Here is an 18307-nt window from a genome sequence, read left to right as displayed (position 1 = left end):
TTTGGTCAGTAACTCAGCAATGCCACCACTGCAGATTAAGAGACTGCTTGGAGAGAGGAAGATTCTCTTCATTGGTAACTGCATGCCAACTCCTTGCCTGTCCAGCACTGCTCCATTTAACTAAATACGTGCAAATGATTTCTATGTGCTGGCTTGCAAAAGCATTGCAAAATAGAGGAACGAGGGGAAAGGCAATGCTATTTTGCTGACTGGACAGAAAAGGCCGAGCCATCAGTCCTGTCTGTAAGAGCTACACTAATATGCGTAGCAACTGAATGCTCACAACGCAGTAAAATTGCTCTCACTGAACTGCTCATCTTCCAGTCCTGTCATATTAAGCAAGATGATTTTCAGATAAAATAATGGCAACTAGCAGGAAGCAAGAGTCCTGACAAATAATTTGATGGCTATCTGCAACAGAGTCCTTCAGAGTCAAATTCCCTCCTCAGGAACAGCAAGCTCGTGTTGTCTTTTTCACTGATATTACAAGGTTAAATCTATTTGTCCCAAGTGGTATTAACTCTTCACTGGGATTATCTATTTGACAGGATGTTCCAATGCTCTGGCATCCTCAAAGTAACGAATCATAGAATCATTTCAGTTGGAAGAGACTCAGATCATCAAGTCCAGCCATAACCTAAACTAACTCTAGCACTAAACCATGTCCCTAAGAACCTTGTCTAAATGCCCTTTAAACACCTCCAGGAATGGTGACTCCACCACCTCCCTGGGCAGCCCGGTCCAATCCCTGACAACCCCTTTGGTGAAGGAATTGTTTCTAATATCCAACCTAAACCTCCCCTGGAGCAACTTGAGGCCATTTCCTCTTGTCCTATCACTTGTTACTTGTGAGAGAGATGCCCACCTTGCTACAATCTCCTTTCAGGTAGTTGTAGAGAGTGATAAGGTCTCCCCTCAGCCTCCTTTTCTCCAAGCTGAACAACACCAGCTCCCCCCAATACTCCTCAGAAGACTGCTCACCAGCTTCATTGCTCTTCTTTGAACTCTCTCCAGCACCTCAACATCTTTCCTATAGTGAGGGGCCCAAAACTAAACACAGGATTCAAGGTGTGGCCTCACCAGTGCTGAGTACAGTGGGATGATCTCTTCCCTAGTCCTGCTGGCCACACTATTCCTGATACAAGCCAGCATGCTCTTGGTCTTTCTGGCCACCTGGGCACACTGCTGGCTCATATTCAGCTGGCTGTCAATCAACACCCCCAGATCCTTTTCCACCAGGCAGCTTCACAGCTGCTCTTCTCCGTCCCTGTAGCGCTGCCTGGGGTTGTTGTGACCCAAGTGCAGGACCCAGCACTTGGCCTTTTTAAACCTCATGCAATTGGCCTCAGCCCAATGATCCAGCCAGTCCAGATTTCTCTGTGTGGCCTTCCTACCTTTCAGCAGATCAACACTCCCACCCAGCTTGGTGTTGTCTGCAGACTTACTAAGGGTGCACTCGTTCCCCTCATCCAGATCACTGACAAAGAGATTAAACAGAACTGGCCCCAATAGTGAACCTTGGGGAACCCCACTTGCCACTGGCCACCAACTGGATTTGACTCCGTTTTCCACAACTCTTTGTGCCCAGCATCCAGCCAGTTCTTTACCTACTGAAGATTATGCCTGTTCAAGACATGAACTTCTAGTTTCTCCAGGAGAATGCTGTGGGAAAAGGTGTCAAAGGCTTTACTGAAGTCTAGGAAAACAATATCCACAGCCTTTCCCTCACCCACTGGGCACATCACCTTGTCATAGAAGGAGATCAGGTTGGTCAGGCAGGACCTACCTTTCATAAACCCATGCAGACTGGGCCTGATCACTTGGTTGTCCTGTACATGCCACATGATGGCACTCAAGATAATCTGCTCCACAGCCCTCCCCAGCATCAAGGTCAGACCGCAGGGCTGCAGTTCTCCAGATGCTCCTTCTAGCCCTTCTTGTAGATGGATGTCACATTTGCTAACCTCCAGCCAAATGGGACTTCCCCGTTTAGCCAGGACTGCTGAGAGATAATGGAAAGAGGCTGGGTGATACCTCTGCCAGCTCCGTCAGAACCCTTGGGGGAATCCCATCTGGCACCACAGATGTGTATGTTTAAGTGGTGTAGCAGGTCATGAACCATTTCCTCTTGGATTACTGGGGCTTCATTCTGCTCCCTGTCCTTTTCTTCCAGCTCAGTGGGCTGGATACCCCAGAAAAAAACTGGTCTTACTATCAAAGACTGAGGCAAAGAAGACATTGAGTACTGAAGTATCATACTTTCATGTATAATAAATCCTCTTTCTTTTTGCTAAGAAAAATGAGGAAAAAAAAACCTCACTAGAGAAGAACGGTATCAACGCATTCGAGTATAAATACCCAAGAGAAGCAGGAAGAAAATACAAAATTACTTGCATCACCACAGCAAATCAATTTCCTTCAGAGCCTTCAACACTCCTAGCCAGGGGAAATACACCTGATGAAAGATAATAGCATTGAACTGTGCATGCAGAATAATTCTCAGTGGGCTCAAGGCACAGAGTTGGAATCAAGTTTCAAGTCTGAAGACAGTGAGATCTGGGAACATGGTCCAGAAGATTATGAAGCCTATGAAATGCAAAAATGGAGCTAGTAAATACCATAACTTTTTATTGTAGTTGAATTCTCCTCAAGGTCCAAAGATTTTGCTTCAAATCTTGAAATCTCACTCAGCCTCTGTGAACACTTGAAAGACATTCTCGTACTAGCAAGCTCTCCTTAAATGCTGCTACTAGTTTGATGACTGCTTAGTTGGAATGAAATGCAAGAGGAGACAGACATACCTTCATCCATCCGTATACTGAATTATTTTGCTTCCTTCTGGGCAGCCAGAAATTCAGGTGAGTGAGCAAGTTGTATTCCTTCCTCCTCCATCCTAATGGGAGAATTATGGAAGAATTTCTCTCTCCAGAGTGTATAGGACAACAAAATATGTCAACTACAGGATTAAGGAAGGTGGCAAGAATGTTTTTTCTCTAAGCTGCATGATAGCTCTAGTGCAGAGCAGTTCTCTCCCCTGTCCTTCAGCCATGTCAGTATTTTCATATCTACCAGGACAGGAAATAGCATCTTGCTGCTTTTGACCAACCCTTGCTATGGCCAAGCACAGAAGATACAGAAACTTCAAGATTAATTTATCAAATGAAAAGCTGATTTGATCAGGAGCTGCTCCACAGATCATTATGTTTACATTTTCTGCAACATATCTCGACTTTGTAAGTTTAAAATATCTCTGTAAAATCACATGCCTGTTATACATGTTCCCCTGACATTCACCATTTATCATGAAGGTGCTGGGAATTAAAAATATTACTTAAATGTTCTTTCTACATTGTGTGGCCTAGAGATTCAAACCAACCTAAACCACTTTAGTAGAAACAGGTTAAAGTAAAAAAAGCTTTCCAAATCTGAATTTTCTAAGTGCTTTACCTTAGCTCAAAAAATATATCCCCTATGATCCCTTGTGATGCAGTGTGAGCTTAGATTTCCACTAGTATTAGCCAAAAGCACTACAGGAACTGCCTCAGAGACAGATTCTTCTTGATGAAAAGTGCAAATATTGTTCAGCATATATGACAGAAAAGTGCTCTGGAATCGGGGTTGAACCACTGTGGGCACCAGACTGGCAAATCAAAGCCCGAAGGAATACACTAAGAGGAGAACCTGTCAAATTTGCCCAGGTCTTGAATCCAGCATAATGCAAGTGACCCATCAGCTGCAGGACAGATCATATCCTTCAGAGGGAGCCCTGCTTGTTCCTTTCACACAGCTCCCTCTATCAGGACTTAGCAATTCATTTACGGGGACAGAGCTGAAGTAGTTCTGAGCAATGAAAAAAATCCTGCATGATTTAATAACGCAAATTCTGCCACCTAGCGACAAGGAAAATTAACCGACAGTATATGAACAGGAGGATTGGCTCAAACAGCTACAATTGTGCCATAGCTGGCAGATGCGCACTGCCAGAACACCTTCAAGTACCCGTGGTTCACCCAGGTAGTCTCCCTGCACACTCACAGCATAAAGGAGAATGAGTATATGCTGCTCAGCAGTGCATGAGAAGGATGACCAAGTCAGTATGTAGAAGCCCAGTTTTAAGGTTCATTCATCAGCATACACTGGAACTGCTGATAACTCTAGACTTGTCTTCAGGGATCTCAGTAAGCAGGTTCAACTATTGCCTGCACAGTAGGACAACACTGGCAGAGTGGAAGGCAGCAGACCTGATGTTCTTTCCTAGTCCTTTGGCTTATTGGACAGTGAGCCTGATTTCAACCCCAAATCTCCAGCATATGGGTAGTGGTTCAGCAGGACCTTCCTGTGTTCAGAATTCACACAGGGAAGCTGGAAAGCACCTGCTCAGAGTGAAGCTTCACAGCACTGTTCTCTAGATGAACTGTCAGTGATCAACACTCTCCACCTCTGAAGCATGTTGTGTTGCCCCTGGACTGATTCAGTGCAATTTTCCAAATGTCAGATGGAGTTCTCTGACCTGAACCATACATGAAAAGGATATCATGTGCATCCAGTGGAAATATATGTGCTCTTCTCTGCCCAGGATCTTGCAACCTTATTTTTATTGTTTTGTGCCATGTGCACAGATTCTACAAGGAGATAAACCATTTAGGGTAGAAAGGTTTCTGTGCCTGCTGTTGTGAAGGGAAATGGCAAACAGCATGTTGTTTAGAAACGTGTTTTCAGAGCAAAATCACATGTGTTAAAACATTAGCTTCTACACCTATGCCTTGGAAGCAAGCATTCCTACGCTAGACAGGTGTAAACTCACTGCTACCCGCTGCATTTCTCAGTGCTTACCAATAGCAAAATACTCTTCAAGCTTTTGTAAAGGGGGTGGCAATTACATAGAAAACTACAGTTGAGAGACTAAAGATACAAAAAGTTGAGCTGCTTACAGGGCTGTATTACTAATTAACAAAGGCTGCAATTAATCATTAAAAACCTGGCAGGGCCAGAGCTGCAAATGGAATCCAGGGTTGCCATCTCCATCTTCCTTGCTCTAATGACTTGAAATCCTTTGTCCCTAGGTAGTTGTGCATCTGATTTACACCTTAATAAGACTGCTATAAAAAAGCTACTGGAAGTAAAGCTAGCTACAGGGCTTTGGTTGCAGGCAGCTAGTTTGTTCTTTCTTATACATCTGTAACTCAGCAAATTTCATCGGAATCTGTGAAACTAAAATAAGGTGAGAGAAGAGTCCAGTCCAGTGTCTTCAGAACCCCATGTCTCATAAACCTATTCGGCCTTGTCCCAGGAAAATAAAGGTAGCTATTCAGAAAAGCATTTCTATTGCACTTCAGTATACACTTAACTTTAGCTAGTTTGCTGGTTGAAGCTAGAGCATTGAAGCAGAGCTCTTCCAACTGTGAGCTGGAGAAAAAAAGGGAAGTAAACCAAAAAGTATTTACTTTGTGACATACAGCTATTTCTAAAACCTTTGGAGGCATTCTCTCCTTTTATACAGCATATATTTATCACATGGAATCAAAGGCATCTGACATTATCACAGCAGTACTGTAAAATATATGTAAATCAACAGCCATGTTGGTTTTGTTCTTCTCCATACTGTCACACAAAATAGAAATGCCACATTCTTCGTCATTAAACCATGTATTAGAACAACCCAACATAGCAAGGTTCTGATAGGAGAGAGAAGGATGCCAGATTCTTGTTTCACAGCATTATATATTATATCCTCCAGTTCCATCTGATTTCTCAGACTGCCCTGTTTCATTCAGGGAACAGGAAATTCTAGTAATTATTTGAAAGCAGAATCAGTAAGACAGGGTTTGTTGCAATAACGAATTGGATTCAGGAAAATAATAGTGGTGAAAAAGTGGGACTGAATAGTGCACACATTACTGAAGACAGCAGGTACTTCATAGTGGCACAGAGGAGAAGGGTGAAGATATCTCTTAAGTGGTCCATCTGAAAGATTCAACTCAGGTAAGATATCCTATTATACCTATACATCTCTTCTATTTCCTGAAACAAATATGTAAACAGCTTTGTTTTTTTGAGCCATACTTTCCTACATGTCCAACTGAAGGATCAAAAATTCCAGTTAGGCCGGATCAGTATTCCTGGATCTATACTGCAGATGAACCCTAAAGGACTCACAATTTTGACTCTCCATGCTGAGGTACCGTTAAAAGATCTGCTTTTCACAGCCAATACTAGGTCTTGCATGTGTGTGCATGGTGGTGGTGGTTGTTGTTCATTTTAAATAGAAGTGAACCAAAGCACAGATGCCTCTAGAAAGCATGCTGTGAAAAGTCTTGTATGGAGACAACCAGCTTGATGTTCACTGTGCATCAGTACCACAGTTAAAGCATTTGTAGTTCTTCACATGTCAGAAGAGTCACAACTCAGAACTGGGTACAACTAATCCAGAGCAGTGAAGCACACTAGAAAAACAGATGAAGACATGGAACTAAATGGAACTAAAAAGTTATTTTCTCCCAGAATTCCTTTTTTTTTTTTTTTCTTTCCCTGATAGAAAGGAGACAGAACACACCTTTGTAGATGTCACAGTCAGGTCTACATAAGGTATCACTGAAATTATGACAAAAGAAAACAACTATTACCTTAACAAACAAGTGCTAATGACGGATACTTCATGTCCACTTAGAATCTCTCAGGGAGGAACAACTGCTACAAGAGGTATTCAGTCAGACCCAGCTAAAAGAAAACACATGAACAGCAGGAGCCAATACCCTCTCTGCTTAGAGTAAGGGTAGCTCATCTGCCTGTCCTTCAGCAATGTATCACACACTCTGTTTGACACCTGCTTAATGACTTCCATGATGACTCACAAAACAAACGCTCCTCACAACAAAATGAAGCTGTGCTATAAGACAAACTGATCCCTCCTGCAAGCTCAGCGGCCGAGGTGGAGATTATTTATTCTTCCAAGCCTGAGAAGATGTGGAAATGTCACAGCAAAATACTACATGAGCAATCTTCTACCATGGAAGAGTTGTTCTAAAGAAGGACCAAATACCGACAGCTCTCCTAATTCTTTCATAGGTCAGCCTCCCGCATTGAAGAAGGTAGATTCTCTCGTTAGAGAGGTGGAAGAAGTCCCCTCTTCCTGTAGCCAGCCGCCATTGCTAAGCAGCAGAACGCATCTTTTGGAGACACTGTGAAATTGGAGGCTCAGATCACAGGGAAGCTTCACAGAAGGATGGCATTGATTCTAGAAAAGCCTCTGAGGTTGAGCTGTTTGACAAATATGATGGAATAAAACTGGAAAAGGAGGGCAGGACTCTTGATCGTAACTGAAACTCTTTGAGACTTTACCATCACTGTTATTGCAATTGAGTTCTCCTGTTGTTTGAAGAAATACTTTGACAAAGCAGCTTTTCATTGAAAACAGCAGGTTCCTTGAAACTGAAACTTCTTTGTGGCAATGCATAAATCTTGCCTGAAATCTGTAAGAAGTGAATTTTTATACCTGAAGCACAATGTCTGATCTATACTAGAGTCCACCATTCATCATAAACCCAGACATAATCAACTGTTCAAGGAGTGAGGCATTCACTTGAAAAATGAGTGAACAGCAGCACAATCCTTTCACCAGTATCTGCGGTATCTTAGTAATTAGCTGATGAACTAAAAAAAGCAGCTTTTTTTTGTTTTTAAAAAGAAAAAATATGGAGTCAATTCCTTTCTTTCATACTGCAGAAAAAACAGCTACTGAAATCTGCTTTTGTGGGATGGTCACCATCTAGCACTGATAGGGAGGTTTTATTGTGTAAAGTCCAATGTCTAACATAAGTCATCTAAGAGAGAGAGAACCTGTGTTTTCTCTGTCTATTCACAAACTTTCCTGCATTTCACTGTTTTAATTAATTCATTCATGGCTCCTATTTTGCAAACACAGACTTGCCATACCCTCAATCTGTCTGAAATGCACAGTGCATCAGTAAGCAGTGAGGGGGCCAGCTGCTCCGCAAGGGAGGTGAGCTTGTAGCCGTGAGCCTTGTTATGGCTCTCATGAGCAAGGAGGGACCTCAGCAACAATGAGCTGAGATGCAGAGCAGCAAGTCTGGGTCAGGATCAGGGCCAGAGGCAGTGAACAGGATCAGAGAGACCAGAGATGTAGCAGTCTAATGCCAACCCAGGCAGCCCAGCCAGTGGGTCTGGGCCAAGGTGAACACCAGGTGCTGACACGTCTGCTTACACAGCTGTGATGTGGCATAGCAGTAGAACCTCAGCGTAAGAGGAGCTCCCAAAGGAGAGGAGGGACAGGCCCTCACCTCTGGCTTTTTCTACAACAGCTCTTATTAGTGAAGGAGCTGACCTTGGACTCAGACAGCTAAACCTAACTCAGCAAACTAAACTCCGGGAAGGCAGATGTGCTCTGTGCTCTACATAATGAAGATCTGAAGCAAGAAGGGAGAGATTTCCTCATCTGCTTCTAAAACTTGCAAGAGGCTTTCTGGTAATGAGTTATCAGAAGCATCCACCTTGGATAGATTTGGTGGATAGACGCCACCTCTCTGAAGTACATGAAATTCCCAGAGCATGGTTAAAAATCACTTTTTTTGATATTTAAATGTTTTCTATCTTTCATCTTCAAAAACTGTCTCACCAAATCTTTTCAGTTTCGAAGTGACACACTTTCCATTCTTCCCCACTCCCTCCTCCAGAAACAGCTACAAGAGCACTCCTACCAGACACTGCATCCCGATCTGGGGTTTTTCCAATGCAGCATGGAAACCAATAAAGCCACACTGTTTGTACCCAGGTTCTGTCAGAGGCTCTGCGGTCAATGCCTAGCTAGCTGCCTTGGTCAGGTTTCTGGAATCTAATCAGTGAGGTAACAGTGAGTGACAGGAGGAATAATCAGTCAGTTATTAGCACTCACCCCACCTTCCCCCATGTCCTTAGCCTGCTGCCTGAGTCCCTTCATTCCAGTATCTCAGTTCTGTGTCATTAATCACATGCTCATTAGTCCTGCAGCAGAAGTTAAACACTTCTGCTTGTCTGCCACAACTGCGATGATGTCACAGCAAGAGAGATATTTCTCTGCATCACCTGCTCAACAGTGACGTATCTTCAAGTGAAGCAACAGCATGTTTGGCTTCCCAGCCTATTATGTGCGGGCAAACTGTTTCCGCTTCTATTTTGGAAGTATTTTCCTACCTGGGAACTTAAAACAACTGTTGATTGAAGGACTAATAGCTCAAAAAACTGGTGCAGGTGACTAGAGGCTGGAGTTTGAATGGCATCAGGAAAAAGCAAAGAGAAACCAGAACATTCTGGAGCATTGTTAAGTTAATGGTTATGGGAAAGGGAGAGAAACAAAATTCCCACAGACAAATCCTGGTTTTCTATACATTATAAAATAATTTAATTGATGGCTATTATTTCAGTACTTAGGGGAATATTTTGCCAAATGAAACAGATGTAGCCAGAACAAACCAAACCAAACCTAAAAAGCATGGATTGTGTTCCTGTAAAATACATCTGAGTTTGAATGAACAACCAAAAGCAACTGTGTCTCTGCAAATTCTACTTGTGAGCTATAGCCTCTAGGCAGTCAAAGACTGGCAATGAAAGACAAAATGCTGACAATTAAAAATGCTTGAGGAAGTTAATTTGCCTTGCTCTTCTGAAGAATATTGTCAGCCAATACTTTTTTGTTGGTAACTACATCACAGTGAGTATTGTGGATGTGCAAGGATTTATTTTTTTTCTGCATCTGAGCTTTTTCTTTTTTCCAGCTGTCCAGGACCAGTAAGGATGGAAACCTTCCAACTAGACCAGCTAGGTCACACCACTTGCAAAGTTTAAATTATTTTCTTAAATAAGCAATGTGCTGTTTTTTTTTCAAAAAGAAAGTCCAGATTAACAGGACCGGATGGATGCACAGAACTTCTGAAAGTCTTCATCTTTTCTGCAAGCCAGAAAAATTAACATAGCACCAGATTTTCAAACATTCTTATGATCACGTACAGGCTTTCATTAAGCAAAGCACTTGTTATGAATTTAAAGTTAAGCGTATCTACATGTGTAGGAAACATGCAAATTGAGATCCAACGTGAATCTTGATGCCTGTTTATATATATATATGTACTTATGTTTTGTTTATATATATGTGTACTTTTTTATTGGATCGGTGGCCATTGTATGAAAATAAATTGCTTTTCAAATTTTTAATGCCCTAATTTTAAAAATGAACATGAGTGACTCAATGAACAACCATGCAGTGAGGCCGGGACCTTTAAAACCCACTCCAGAATGAAAATGTCCAGTGAAATTCAGTGCGAAGCCCCTCATGTCTTCTGTTAGCTGTCACTGCGAGCTGCATTGGCACTATGTATACTGCCAACTGCAGTATGGAGTTGAATTATGCTGAGCCCTGTGACAGTCCCATCTCTCTATCCACCTTGCTGGTTTAACTCAGCCTCAAAGTTTTGAAGGAATAATTTCAGGAACTCACACACAGGATATGCATCAATATTTTGAGCTCCATCAGTGTCTGTTCACCTACACTGAGCAAATGAATGAGGGTTTGTCTTCATAATAAAGCACTATTTGCTCTTAAGCCTTCACCTGAGCTGAATGCCAATTCTGAGCCCACCATAGATGTTCTCCATAACCAACAGTCCAGACCTGTGCCAATCTAGCAATCTCCACTTGACTATTACTATAACTAAGCTATAAAATCCATCACAGCCTCAGTTGGCCCCTAGAAAGTGATGTCTACTCCTTCTCTCTCATACAAAAGACTATACAGAAAGCAAGAGTGACACAAAGCATTTAATACTGCCATGTCTCCTTTCTTGTCTTAACCTCAGAAAAAGCTGGGTCTTCCTTGATGAGTGCCTGCTTGCATAATATTAACAAGTGTAGAATGAAACAGTACCTCTCTCCACAGACTTGCTTCTCATCGTCCCTAAGAAAACAAATGGCAGGTCCCTTTAGCATAGTGTTTTTTTAGGCAATGTCTTTTCTCCAAGAGATTTAGTGCAGCAGCCTTACAAGAGATTTGTAGCTGGCAGTCCTCCATCTGCAGTCTTACATCCTCAGTGTGAGAGCCATAACTCTCCTGGAGTGAAATGACAGGAGATCATAATGGCTAATCAAGTATTACAATGATACTGTCTCTACAGAAAGGATTGCACGTGGCTTTGTGTGTCTCCTGTGGGCAACACAAAACTTTCTTACAAAGATGAAACAACTTATATTTTTTCTGGTTGCTACCATGACATCAGTTGGACAACCTCACTCACACACACACACAAACAATGGCACTGGCCCAGATTTTTAAAAAACATTTTCTGAAGACTGGATTTTTCAGGGGTTTGGATAATGGATGTGGAACACTTCAGCAGCAAATTGCTAGCATGATTCTGGCTCAGGCTGATAACAATGTAAATGTGTGACAGGTGATTCACTGTGTCAAATGATCCATTCACAGAATGACAGGATGGTTGGGGTTGGAAGGGACCTGGTAAATCCAGTTCACCCAGAGCAGATCGCACAGGAATGTGGCCAGGCAGGTTTTGAACATCTCCAGACAAGGAGACACCACAACCTCTCTGGGCAGCCTGTGCCAGTGCTCTGGCACCCTCAAAGTAAGGAAGTTTCTTCTCCTGTTTATATGGAACCTCCTATGCTTCAGTCTGTGCCTGTTGCCCCTCATCTTATCATTGGCACCACTGAAAAGAGTCTGGACCCATCCTCTCGACATCCACCCTTCAGGTATTTATAAAAATTGATAAGATCCTCTCTCAGCCTTCTCTTCTCCAGGTTGAACAAACCCAGCTCTCTCTGTCTCTCCTCATAAGAAAGATGCTCCAGACCCCTAATCATCTTTGTAGCTCTCTGCTGGACTACCTCCAGTAATTCCTTGCCTAAACTGGGGAGCCCAGAACTAAACACAGTACTCCAGATGTGGCCTCGCCAGGGCAGAGTAGAGGGGTCTCCCTCTACTCTGGGAGGATAACCTCCCTCAACCTGCTGGTGACACTTTTCCTAATGCACCCAGTATATTGTTGGCCTTCTTGGCCACAAGGGCACATTGTTGACTCATGGTCAACCTGTTGCTGATGAGAACTCCAAGGTCCTTCTCTGCACTGCTGATTTCCAGCAGGTCAACCCCTAAGCTGTATTGGTGCCTGGGGTTATTCCTCCCCAGGTGCAGGACCCTACACTTGCCCCTGTTGAATTTCATCAGGTTCTTCTCTGCCCAGTCAGCCAGCCTGTCCAGGTGGCGCTGAATGGCAGCACAGTCAACTATGCTTCCTCCCATTTGGTATCATCAGCAAACCTGCACTCAGTCTCTTCATTCAGGTCATTGATGAACAGGTTGAACATGACTGGACCTAGCACTGACCTCTGGGGAATCCCACTAGCTACAGGCCTCCAAACAGAGTCTGCACCATCAATCACAACCCTCTGAGATCCGCCATCCAACAAGTTCATGACCCATCTCACCGTGCACTTATCCAGCCCGCACTTTCTGAGCTTGCCTATGAGGATGTTGTGGGAGATGTTGTCAGCCTTGCTGAAGTCAAGGTAGACCTTATCCACTGCTCTTCCCTCGTCTACCCAGCCAGTCATACCATCTTAGAAGGCTATGAGGGTGGTCAAACATGATTTCTCCTTGGTGAACTGATGCTGACTACTCCTGATAACCTTCTTTTTCTCAGTGTTTGGAGATATGTCCAGAATGAGCTGTTCCATTACCTTATCACGGATGGAGGTGTTCTTTATCCACATATAGTTCTTTATCCACAGGTGTCCAACATCAGCATGAAATTTAACAGGTATTAAATAGTGTAAAGCAACATGAGTTAATATAGCAAGAATATATATTTTACTTTCATTATGGCAGGAATGAACAACTATACGCACAAAGCATATGCTTAGAAAGCCATTTTGCCAACACACCAAGACATTAGTCTTCTAATGAGTATTGCACATCTTTGATAGTCACCAACAGACAGGACCTCCACTGTACACATCTGTCCTCTCACTAAAAAGTTACATCTTGAGTACAATGGACCAAAATTTTGATTCAGACCTGGGAAAAGAAGATTTCAGCCTCCTGATTCATTCAAAGAGCCCTCTGCTTTTTTCTCTTTCCATGGAGTCCCCAGTTCTTAACATGAAACAGATCTAATGTGACCAATTTAAGTGACTGCAGCACAAAGTAGAACCACAGCAGGTTTTCTGACTTTCCTAGTAAGTTCATGGAAGTGACCTGTTATTCTGTGGTCAGACAGGCATCAAGAAAAGAATCTTAGCTTAAACTTGTGAGAGCTCAAACTTACTGAGCAATATGCAACTTCTCGTAGTCAGAGATGAAAAAGTGTGCAAGAATCCTGACATTCTAATTGCAAAGTAGGATCACTCACTAAACTTTATAACTGATAGGATCTCCAGTATACAAGCTAGAGTTTGTAAGATACAGCTTCAATTCGGTGTTTTTTGGCTGCTGTCCTGTGTGACTTGACACAAGCATTCATGCCATAGCTCCCCAGCAGTGAAAAAATGCAATGCCTTGGTTGAACTTTTCAGGAAGACGATCAGTTTCAGGTGGGTTCTCAAATATACAAGATAATGGGGCCACAGGGCTTTGAGTGGGTCAGTGGGCTCTACCCCCACACTGCTCACAGAGATGGTCTGACATCCTATTTGCCATGTGTTCGCTGGAATGCCTTCTTGTGTTGTACTTTCATCAGTATTCTGCTGAAATCAGCAGAATCACTCCTAATTCTGCACTAGTACACACATGTATGAAACCTAACAGTTTATTCTCTGGGCACCTCATGGAGGGAATGTGTATGATTCTGTATTTAAATAAATTTCAGACAAACAAACAAACAAAAACAACAACAAAACCCAGGAATATTGAGGGAAAGCACATAGGGTAGGATTTTTTAAAACGCAGGGTGGTTACCAAGCATTCATAGGTGCAGATTTATTTGTAGGTGGAAGAAATCAGCAGAATGATAATAAACTGAGTTTTTCTTTTGGAAGAGGGAAGTGAACACAGGGTCTGTAACAATGCCTTGCTGGTGCAGTACTCAGTTTGTAGTCTGCATGATGCAACTCTTCCCTTTCATTAACAGCAAGGTCAAGTTTGGACCGCCTCTTCATTGAGCAGTTAGCCAGGTACTGAGCCTGTTTGAAAACTCATCCCCAAAATTCATACTTAAGAACATATCCAAATGGTCTGAATTTTGTCTACTGATATTTTAAAGGTATTTCCCTCATTAATATAGAACAGAAGCTATAGACAGTTTTGTATCTTGGAAAATCCTTAGGTGTTTAAATATGGCTGCCTAAGGTCAGGATCTTACACCTGGTGAGAAAAAGTAAATATTATCACATAATTCATGCTTTTTGGAATGTTTTCTTATCTATTTTCTGTCCTCCCTACACTTCCCAGAGTGGAAGGAATACAACCTACAATTTACTCAAGTACTAAAGGCATTTTTGTCCTTTAGGGCCTTCTCCCTGTTGCTGTCTCCCTTACTCAGTATCAGACAGTACTTCAGAAACTCTAACCTGTCATTCCGAGTCCAGCAATGAAAGGAAAAAAAAAATCTCATCCTTCTTTACTGAGGGGAGAAGGGCAGACTCAAATCTGTTATAGAAAAAAATCTAGATTCTTATTAACACTAAATCTGGGCAGTCAAATTTGAACTTTAGCAGCTTGTGATGTAACCATGCCTTAGAGCAGATTACAATCAGCTTCAGTAAGGAATCCATAAAGCACAATTCAAAAAATGTACTTAGGTATATACTTAAAGTTCAACTTCTGTATTCCTGAATTAAGATTCTGCAATTCTCATTTCAAACCCTTCCAGTTTCTTCACAAAATACTAATCTGAATAAATGTAAATGCAAGCACAATCATGAACAAGCAAGAACCTTTTAACTCTCCTTTCTACGACTAGCCAAATAAAGCATGGTTAAACTATTACTGTATCTCTGACAAAACCACAACTAATTTCCTTGGACTAGAAGCAGAGGTAAGAGCATTTAGCCTGGTGATTATTTCTAACACTCAGATTTGTCCAAATACTTTCTACAGTTGTCGCAAACTTGAGTAAACCCCAGTTACTATTCTGGCCTGTTTCCAGCTTTTCCATAAAGGCGCCCCCAGCCAACAAAGGATTGGCATTTTTTAATCACTATAAAACTACAATTCCCCCTATGCAGCTGCACTAAGCTTTTGATTATTGGCTTTTTTTTTTTTTCCTAAGAGTCCACAAATTTGGGGTGAAAAGACTGTGTTTTAATCAGTTACTATCTTCTGATGATTGTGCTGAATATGTTTAGTCTACAGGCAAAAAGTAGGAGGCAGTATTGAATTACCATGACAACACTTTGAGGTCTTACATGAAACTATTGAAATGAAAGTTGTAAATAACATGCCTATTTAAAAAAATTAAATTTGGTCTATTTAACAGACTGAACAGACATCTATGGCACACACATCATGCTGTTGTTATCCAAGCTAATGAAAAAGACAAACACTGGGACAAAAAGTCAATTTTATAAATGGCAAAACTGAGGAACAAAGAAGTGACATGTCCGAAGTTACATAAGAATTAGTTATGGATTTCTTGTTATGGCTTGGTTGTGTCAATCCTGTGTCAATTCTTGTGTTAATCACAAAAGAAACATGCCTCCTACAGAGTATTCCTGCAAAACAGTTCTTTGATGGCCACACCTTTGAATACAACAGAAATATTTGGACTAAATGAGGTAGAACAATGAGAAATAACAGCAATATACATATAAGTGGTGAAAAGGTATATTAATGAGGCATTAGAAAATATTAAAATTGTGAAAAGTGATGTTACTTGCCATTAAACGGAGAAGAGCTAAAAAAAAGTATGATTCACAACTCTCCCACATACCAGTTTTTGTCCTATTTTGAAAGCCTAACAAGACTCCTCTCGCTACAAGGTCTCCTTTGCCTCATTCTGCCTGTCAAAGGATCATTTTAAACTTAAGTCATTGCAACGTTATTTCTAATCATGGGTCTTCTACTATATTAATAGAATTAAGCCTGCTACAGAGTTAAGATTCAACAACAAATATATTTTAACTTACAGTATCACTTAATATGGTTAGACCACATTTCAAACATACTTGCTGGGTCAGTAAACTTACCTTAAGAGGTACTGCCACCTTGCAAAGTGAACACTCTTATTCTAAGAAAAGCTGTTGCCTTTGTTGAAATTGAGGACTGCATGATGCAGCCATGTAGTGACTTTGCTGGTTCAGAAGCTCTGAGGCATTTGTTGCCACCTGCGTGGCTTAGTAACATGCTCCAGACTACAGTTCGGAGGCCAAACCTATACCAGTTAACTACACAGCAAGCACCATCCAGGTGTCATTCACAAAATCAGCTTTTTGTAGTTACACAGGTGTTCACCTCAGAAGAATGACACCTGCATTTGTGTCTCTGGGAAGGCCAAAAAGCTTACCAAAACAGGCCACAAAAATATGGCTGTAAATCTAGGGGACAGATTCACATCTCCTGTGGCCTCTCAAGACCACCATTTCAGGTGGTCGGGTGCAGATTGCACCAATGATAAGAGCTAGTCTGGAGAATGGGATAAACCACACCAAAGGCAGTGTAAGGCACAGGCCAGCTGGGCTGTGGATGTCTCAAACATCTCCTACCAGCGAGTGGAGTCACTTCAAGTCTCTTCTCATGCCCGCAAGTACATGTGCTCCAGGGCCACACAAGCAGCTCTCTTCTCCCTTTCAGAGAGCATCAGCCACTTAGAAACCATCCTGACCACCACACGCCTTCTCCACTCAAATCTGCCCCATGCTGCCCGCACTGGGAGGAAGAAGAGGAAGGAACGTCTGACACTGCCCGGCTCCGGAAAGACGGCAGCAGGGCCTCAGGGCCCCAGAGCAGGGCCGGGGCTGCCCCCAGCCGCCTGCCACCAGCTATGCCGTCGCCTTGGCAACGGGGCAAAAGCCATTGCGACACCGGAAACCACTCTCGGCGAGCAGCTCGGGGCGGGGTGGAACCGGAGCGGTGCGGCTGGGCAGGTACCCCCCGCGCTGCAGTGCCCGGGCCTGCCCCCGGAGGCCACACCCACACGCAGGCCCCGCCCCTTCTCCTCAGCCGCGGCCGGCGCCGCTGAGGGGGGAGGATGAGGGGGCGCCGTGGTGGCGCTAGTGCTGCAGCCGCGCTCGCCTGATAGGGCCCGGCGGTTCCCCGGCGGTTTTCCGCGGCGCCTCGCCTGGGGCAGACCGTCGCGGCGAGTGGATGCCCAGCGCTTGCCCGCCTCCGCCGCCTGGCGCCTAGCGGGCACCGGCAGGGCAGAGACCCGCGGACGCCATGGGCTGCTGCAGCTCCGCCGCGCAGGTGAGCGGCCCGCGCCCGCCGCCGAGCCCCGCTGCCCCTTCCCCTTCCCTCCCTGGCCCTGCTGCCCCTCGCTGCCGAGCCGCGCTGTACCCGCCTGCCGGCTTCCTGTCCCTCGTGGCTGTGCCTTCCCTCCCCTCGTCCCCAGACCTGCCTCTCATGCTGTCCCGTAGCTGTGCACCCGCCTGTGCCCCCCATAGCCGCTCTCTTTGGTGGCCTTACATCCCCTTTTGCCCCTTGCAGCTCTGCTTTTCCGTGGCTGTGTGCCACTCTGGTGCCCCCCGGCACTGTAGCTCTGCTCTCCTATGGCTGTGCTTCCTCTTGCTGCACCTGTAGCAGTGTTCTGTAGCTACGCATTTGCCTCAATCCTCTGTAACCGTACTCTCCCATGGATGTGAACCCCTTGCTTTCCCTTCCCCCCTCACTCCCAGCCAACAGCTCTGCTCTCCCATAGTCCTGCTGTCACGGCTGTGAACCCCTTTATGCCCTGCTCTCCCAACCTCCATGCACATAACTGTGCAGCATTTAACTCCCCTCTGTAGCTCTGCCTGTCTGCCTAATGGCCGTGCATCCCGTTGTTCACCCCCCATGCCTTACTTCCACCATGCTACGCACTTGCACGCTCTGGATTGCTCTGCACACTATTCTTTGTGCTGCTTCCCTTGTGGATCGTCTTGCCCCTTCTTCCCCTAGCCCTGCTATGGCTTTGCAATCTTTGCCATACCTTGCTCCAGTCCCCTGCTGCAGCTGCATACCTTTAGCTCTCCCCTGCCATCCCCATACTGCCTTGCACCCCCGTCCTATGGCTTCACACTCACTCCTCCCCTCTGCCATGCCTCGATGCACCCCTCTATATAGCTCTGCACTCCCTCCCCTTCCCTGCAGCTTTTCCTTTCGGGTCCCTACTGCCGC

The 18307-nt window shown here is 44.0% G+C and overlaps 1 protein-coding gene across 2 annotated transcripts in view; it reads left to right on the top strand.

The window, feature by feature from the left end:
• Nucleotides 1–17165: 17165 nt before the first annotated feature.
• The window catches only part of SLC44A1 (solute carrier family 44 member 1), a gene marked incomplete at its 3' end in the record, with an annotated part of 62865 nt that continues 61723 nt past the window's right edge, over nucleotides 17166–18307 (top strand). For both annotated transcript variants that reach the window (XM_082074806.1, XM_082074805.1), the window contains exon 1: nucleotides 17166–17398. In XM_082074806.1, the coding sequence (XP_081930932.1) occupies nucleotides 17372–17398 (27 nt within the window). In that variant the 5' untranslated portion in view covers nucleotides 17166–17371. The remainder of the gene's footprint in view (nucleotides 17399–18307) is intronic.

Source organism: Streptopelia decaocto (genome assembly GCF_964273445.1).
Source record: "Streptopelia decaocto genome assembly, chromosome: Z".
Taxonomy (NCBI): domain Eukaryota; kingdom Metazoa; phylum Chordata; class Aves; order Columbiformes; family Columbidae; genus Streptopelia; species Streptopelia decaocto.
The sequence above is the reverse complement of the archived record's forward strand: the minus strand, read 5'-3'. Positions and strand labels throughout refer to the sequence as shown.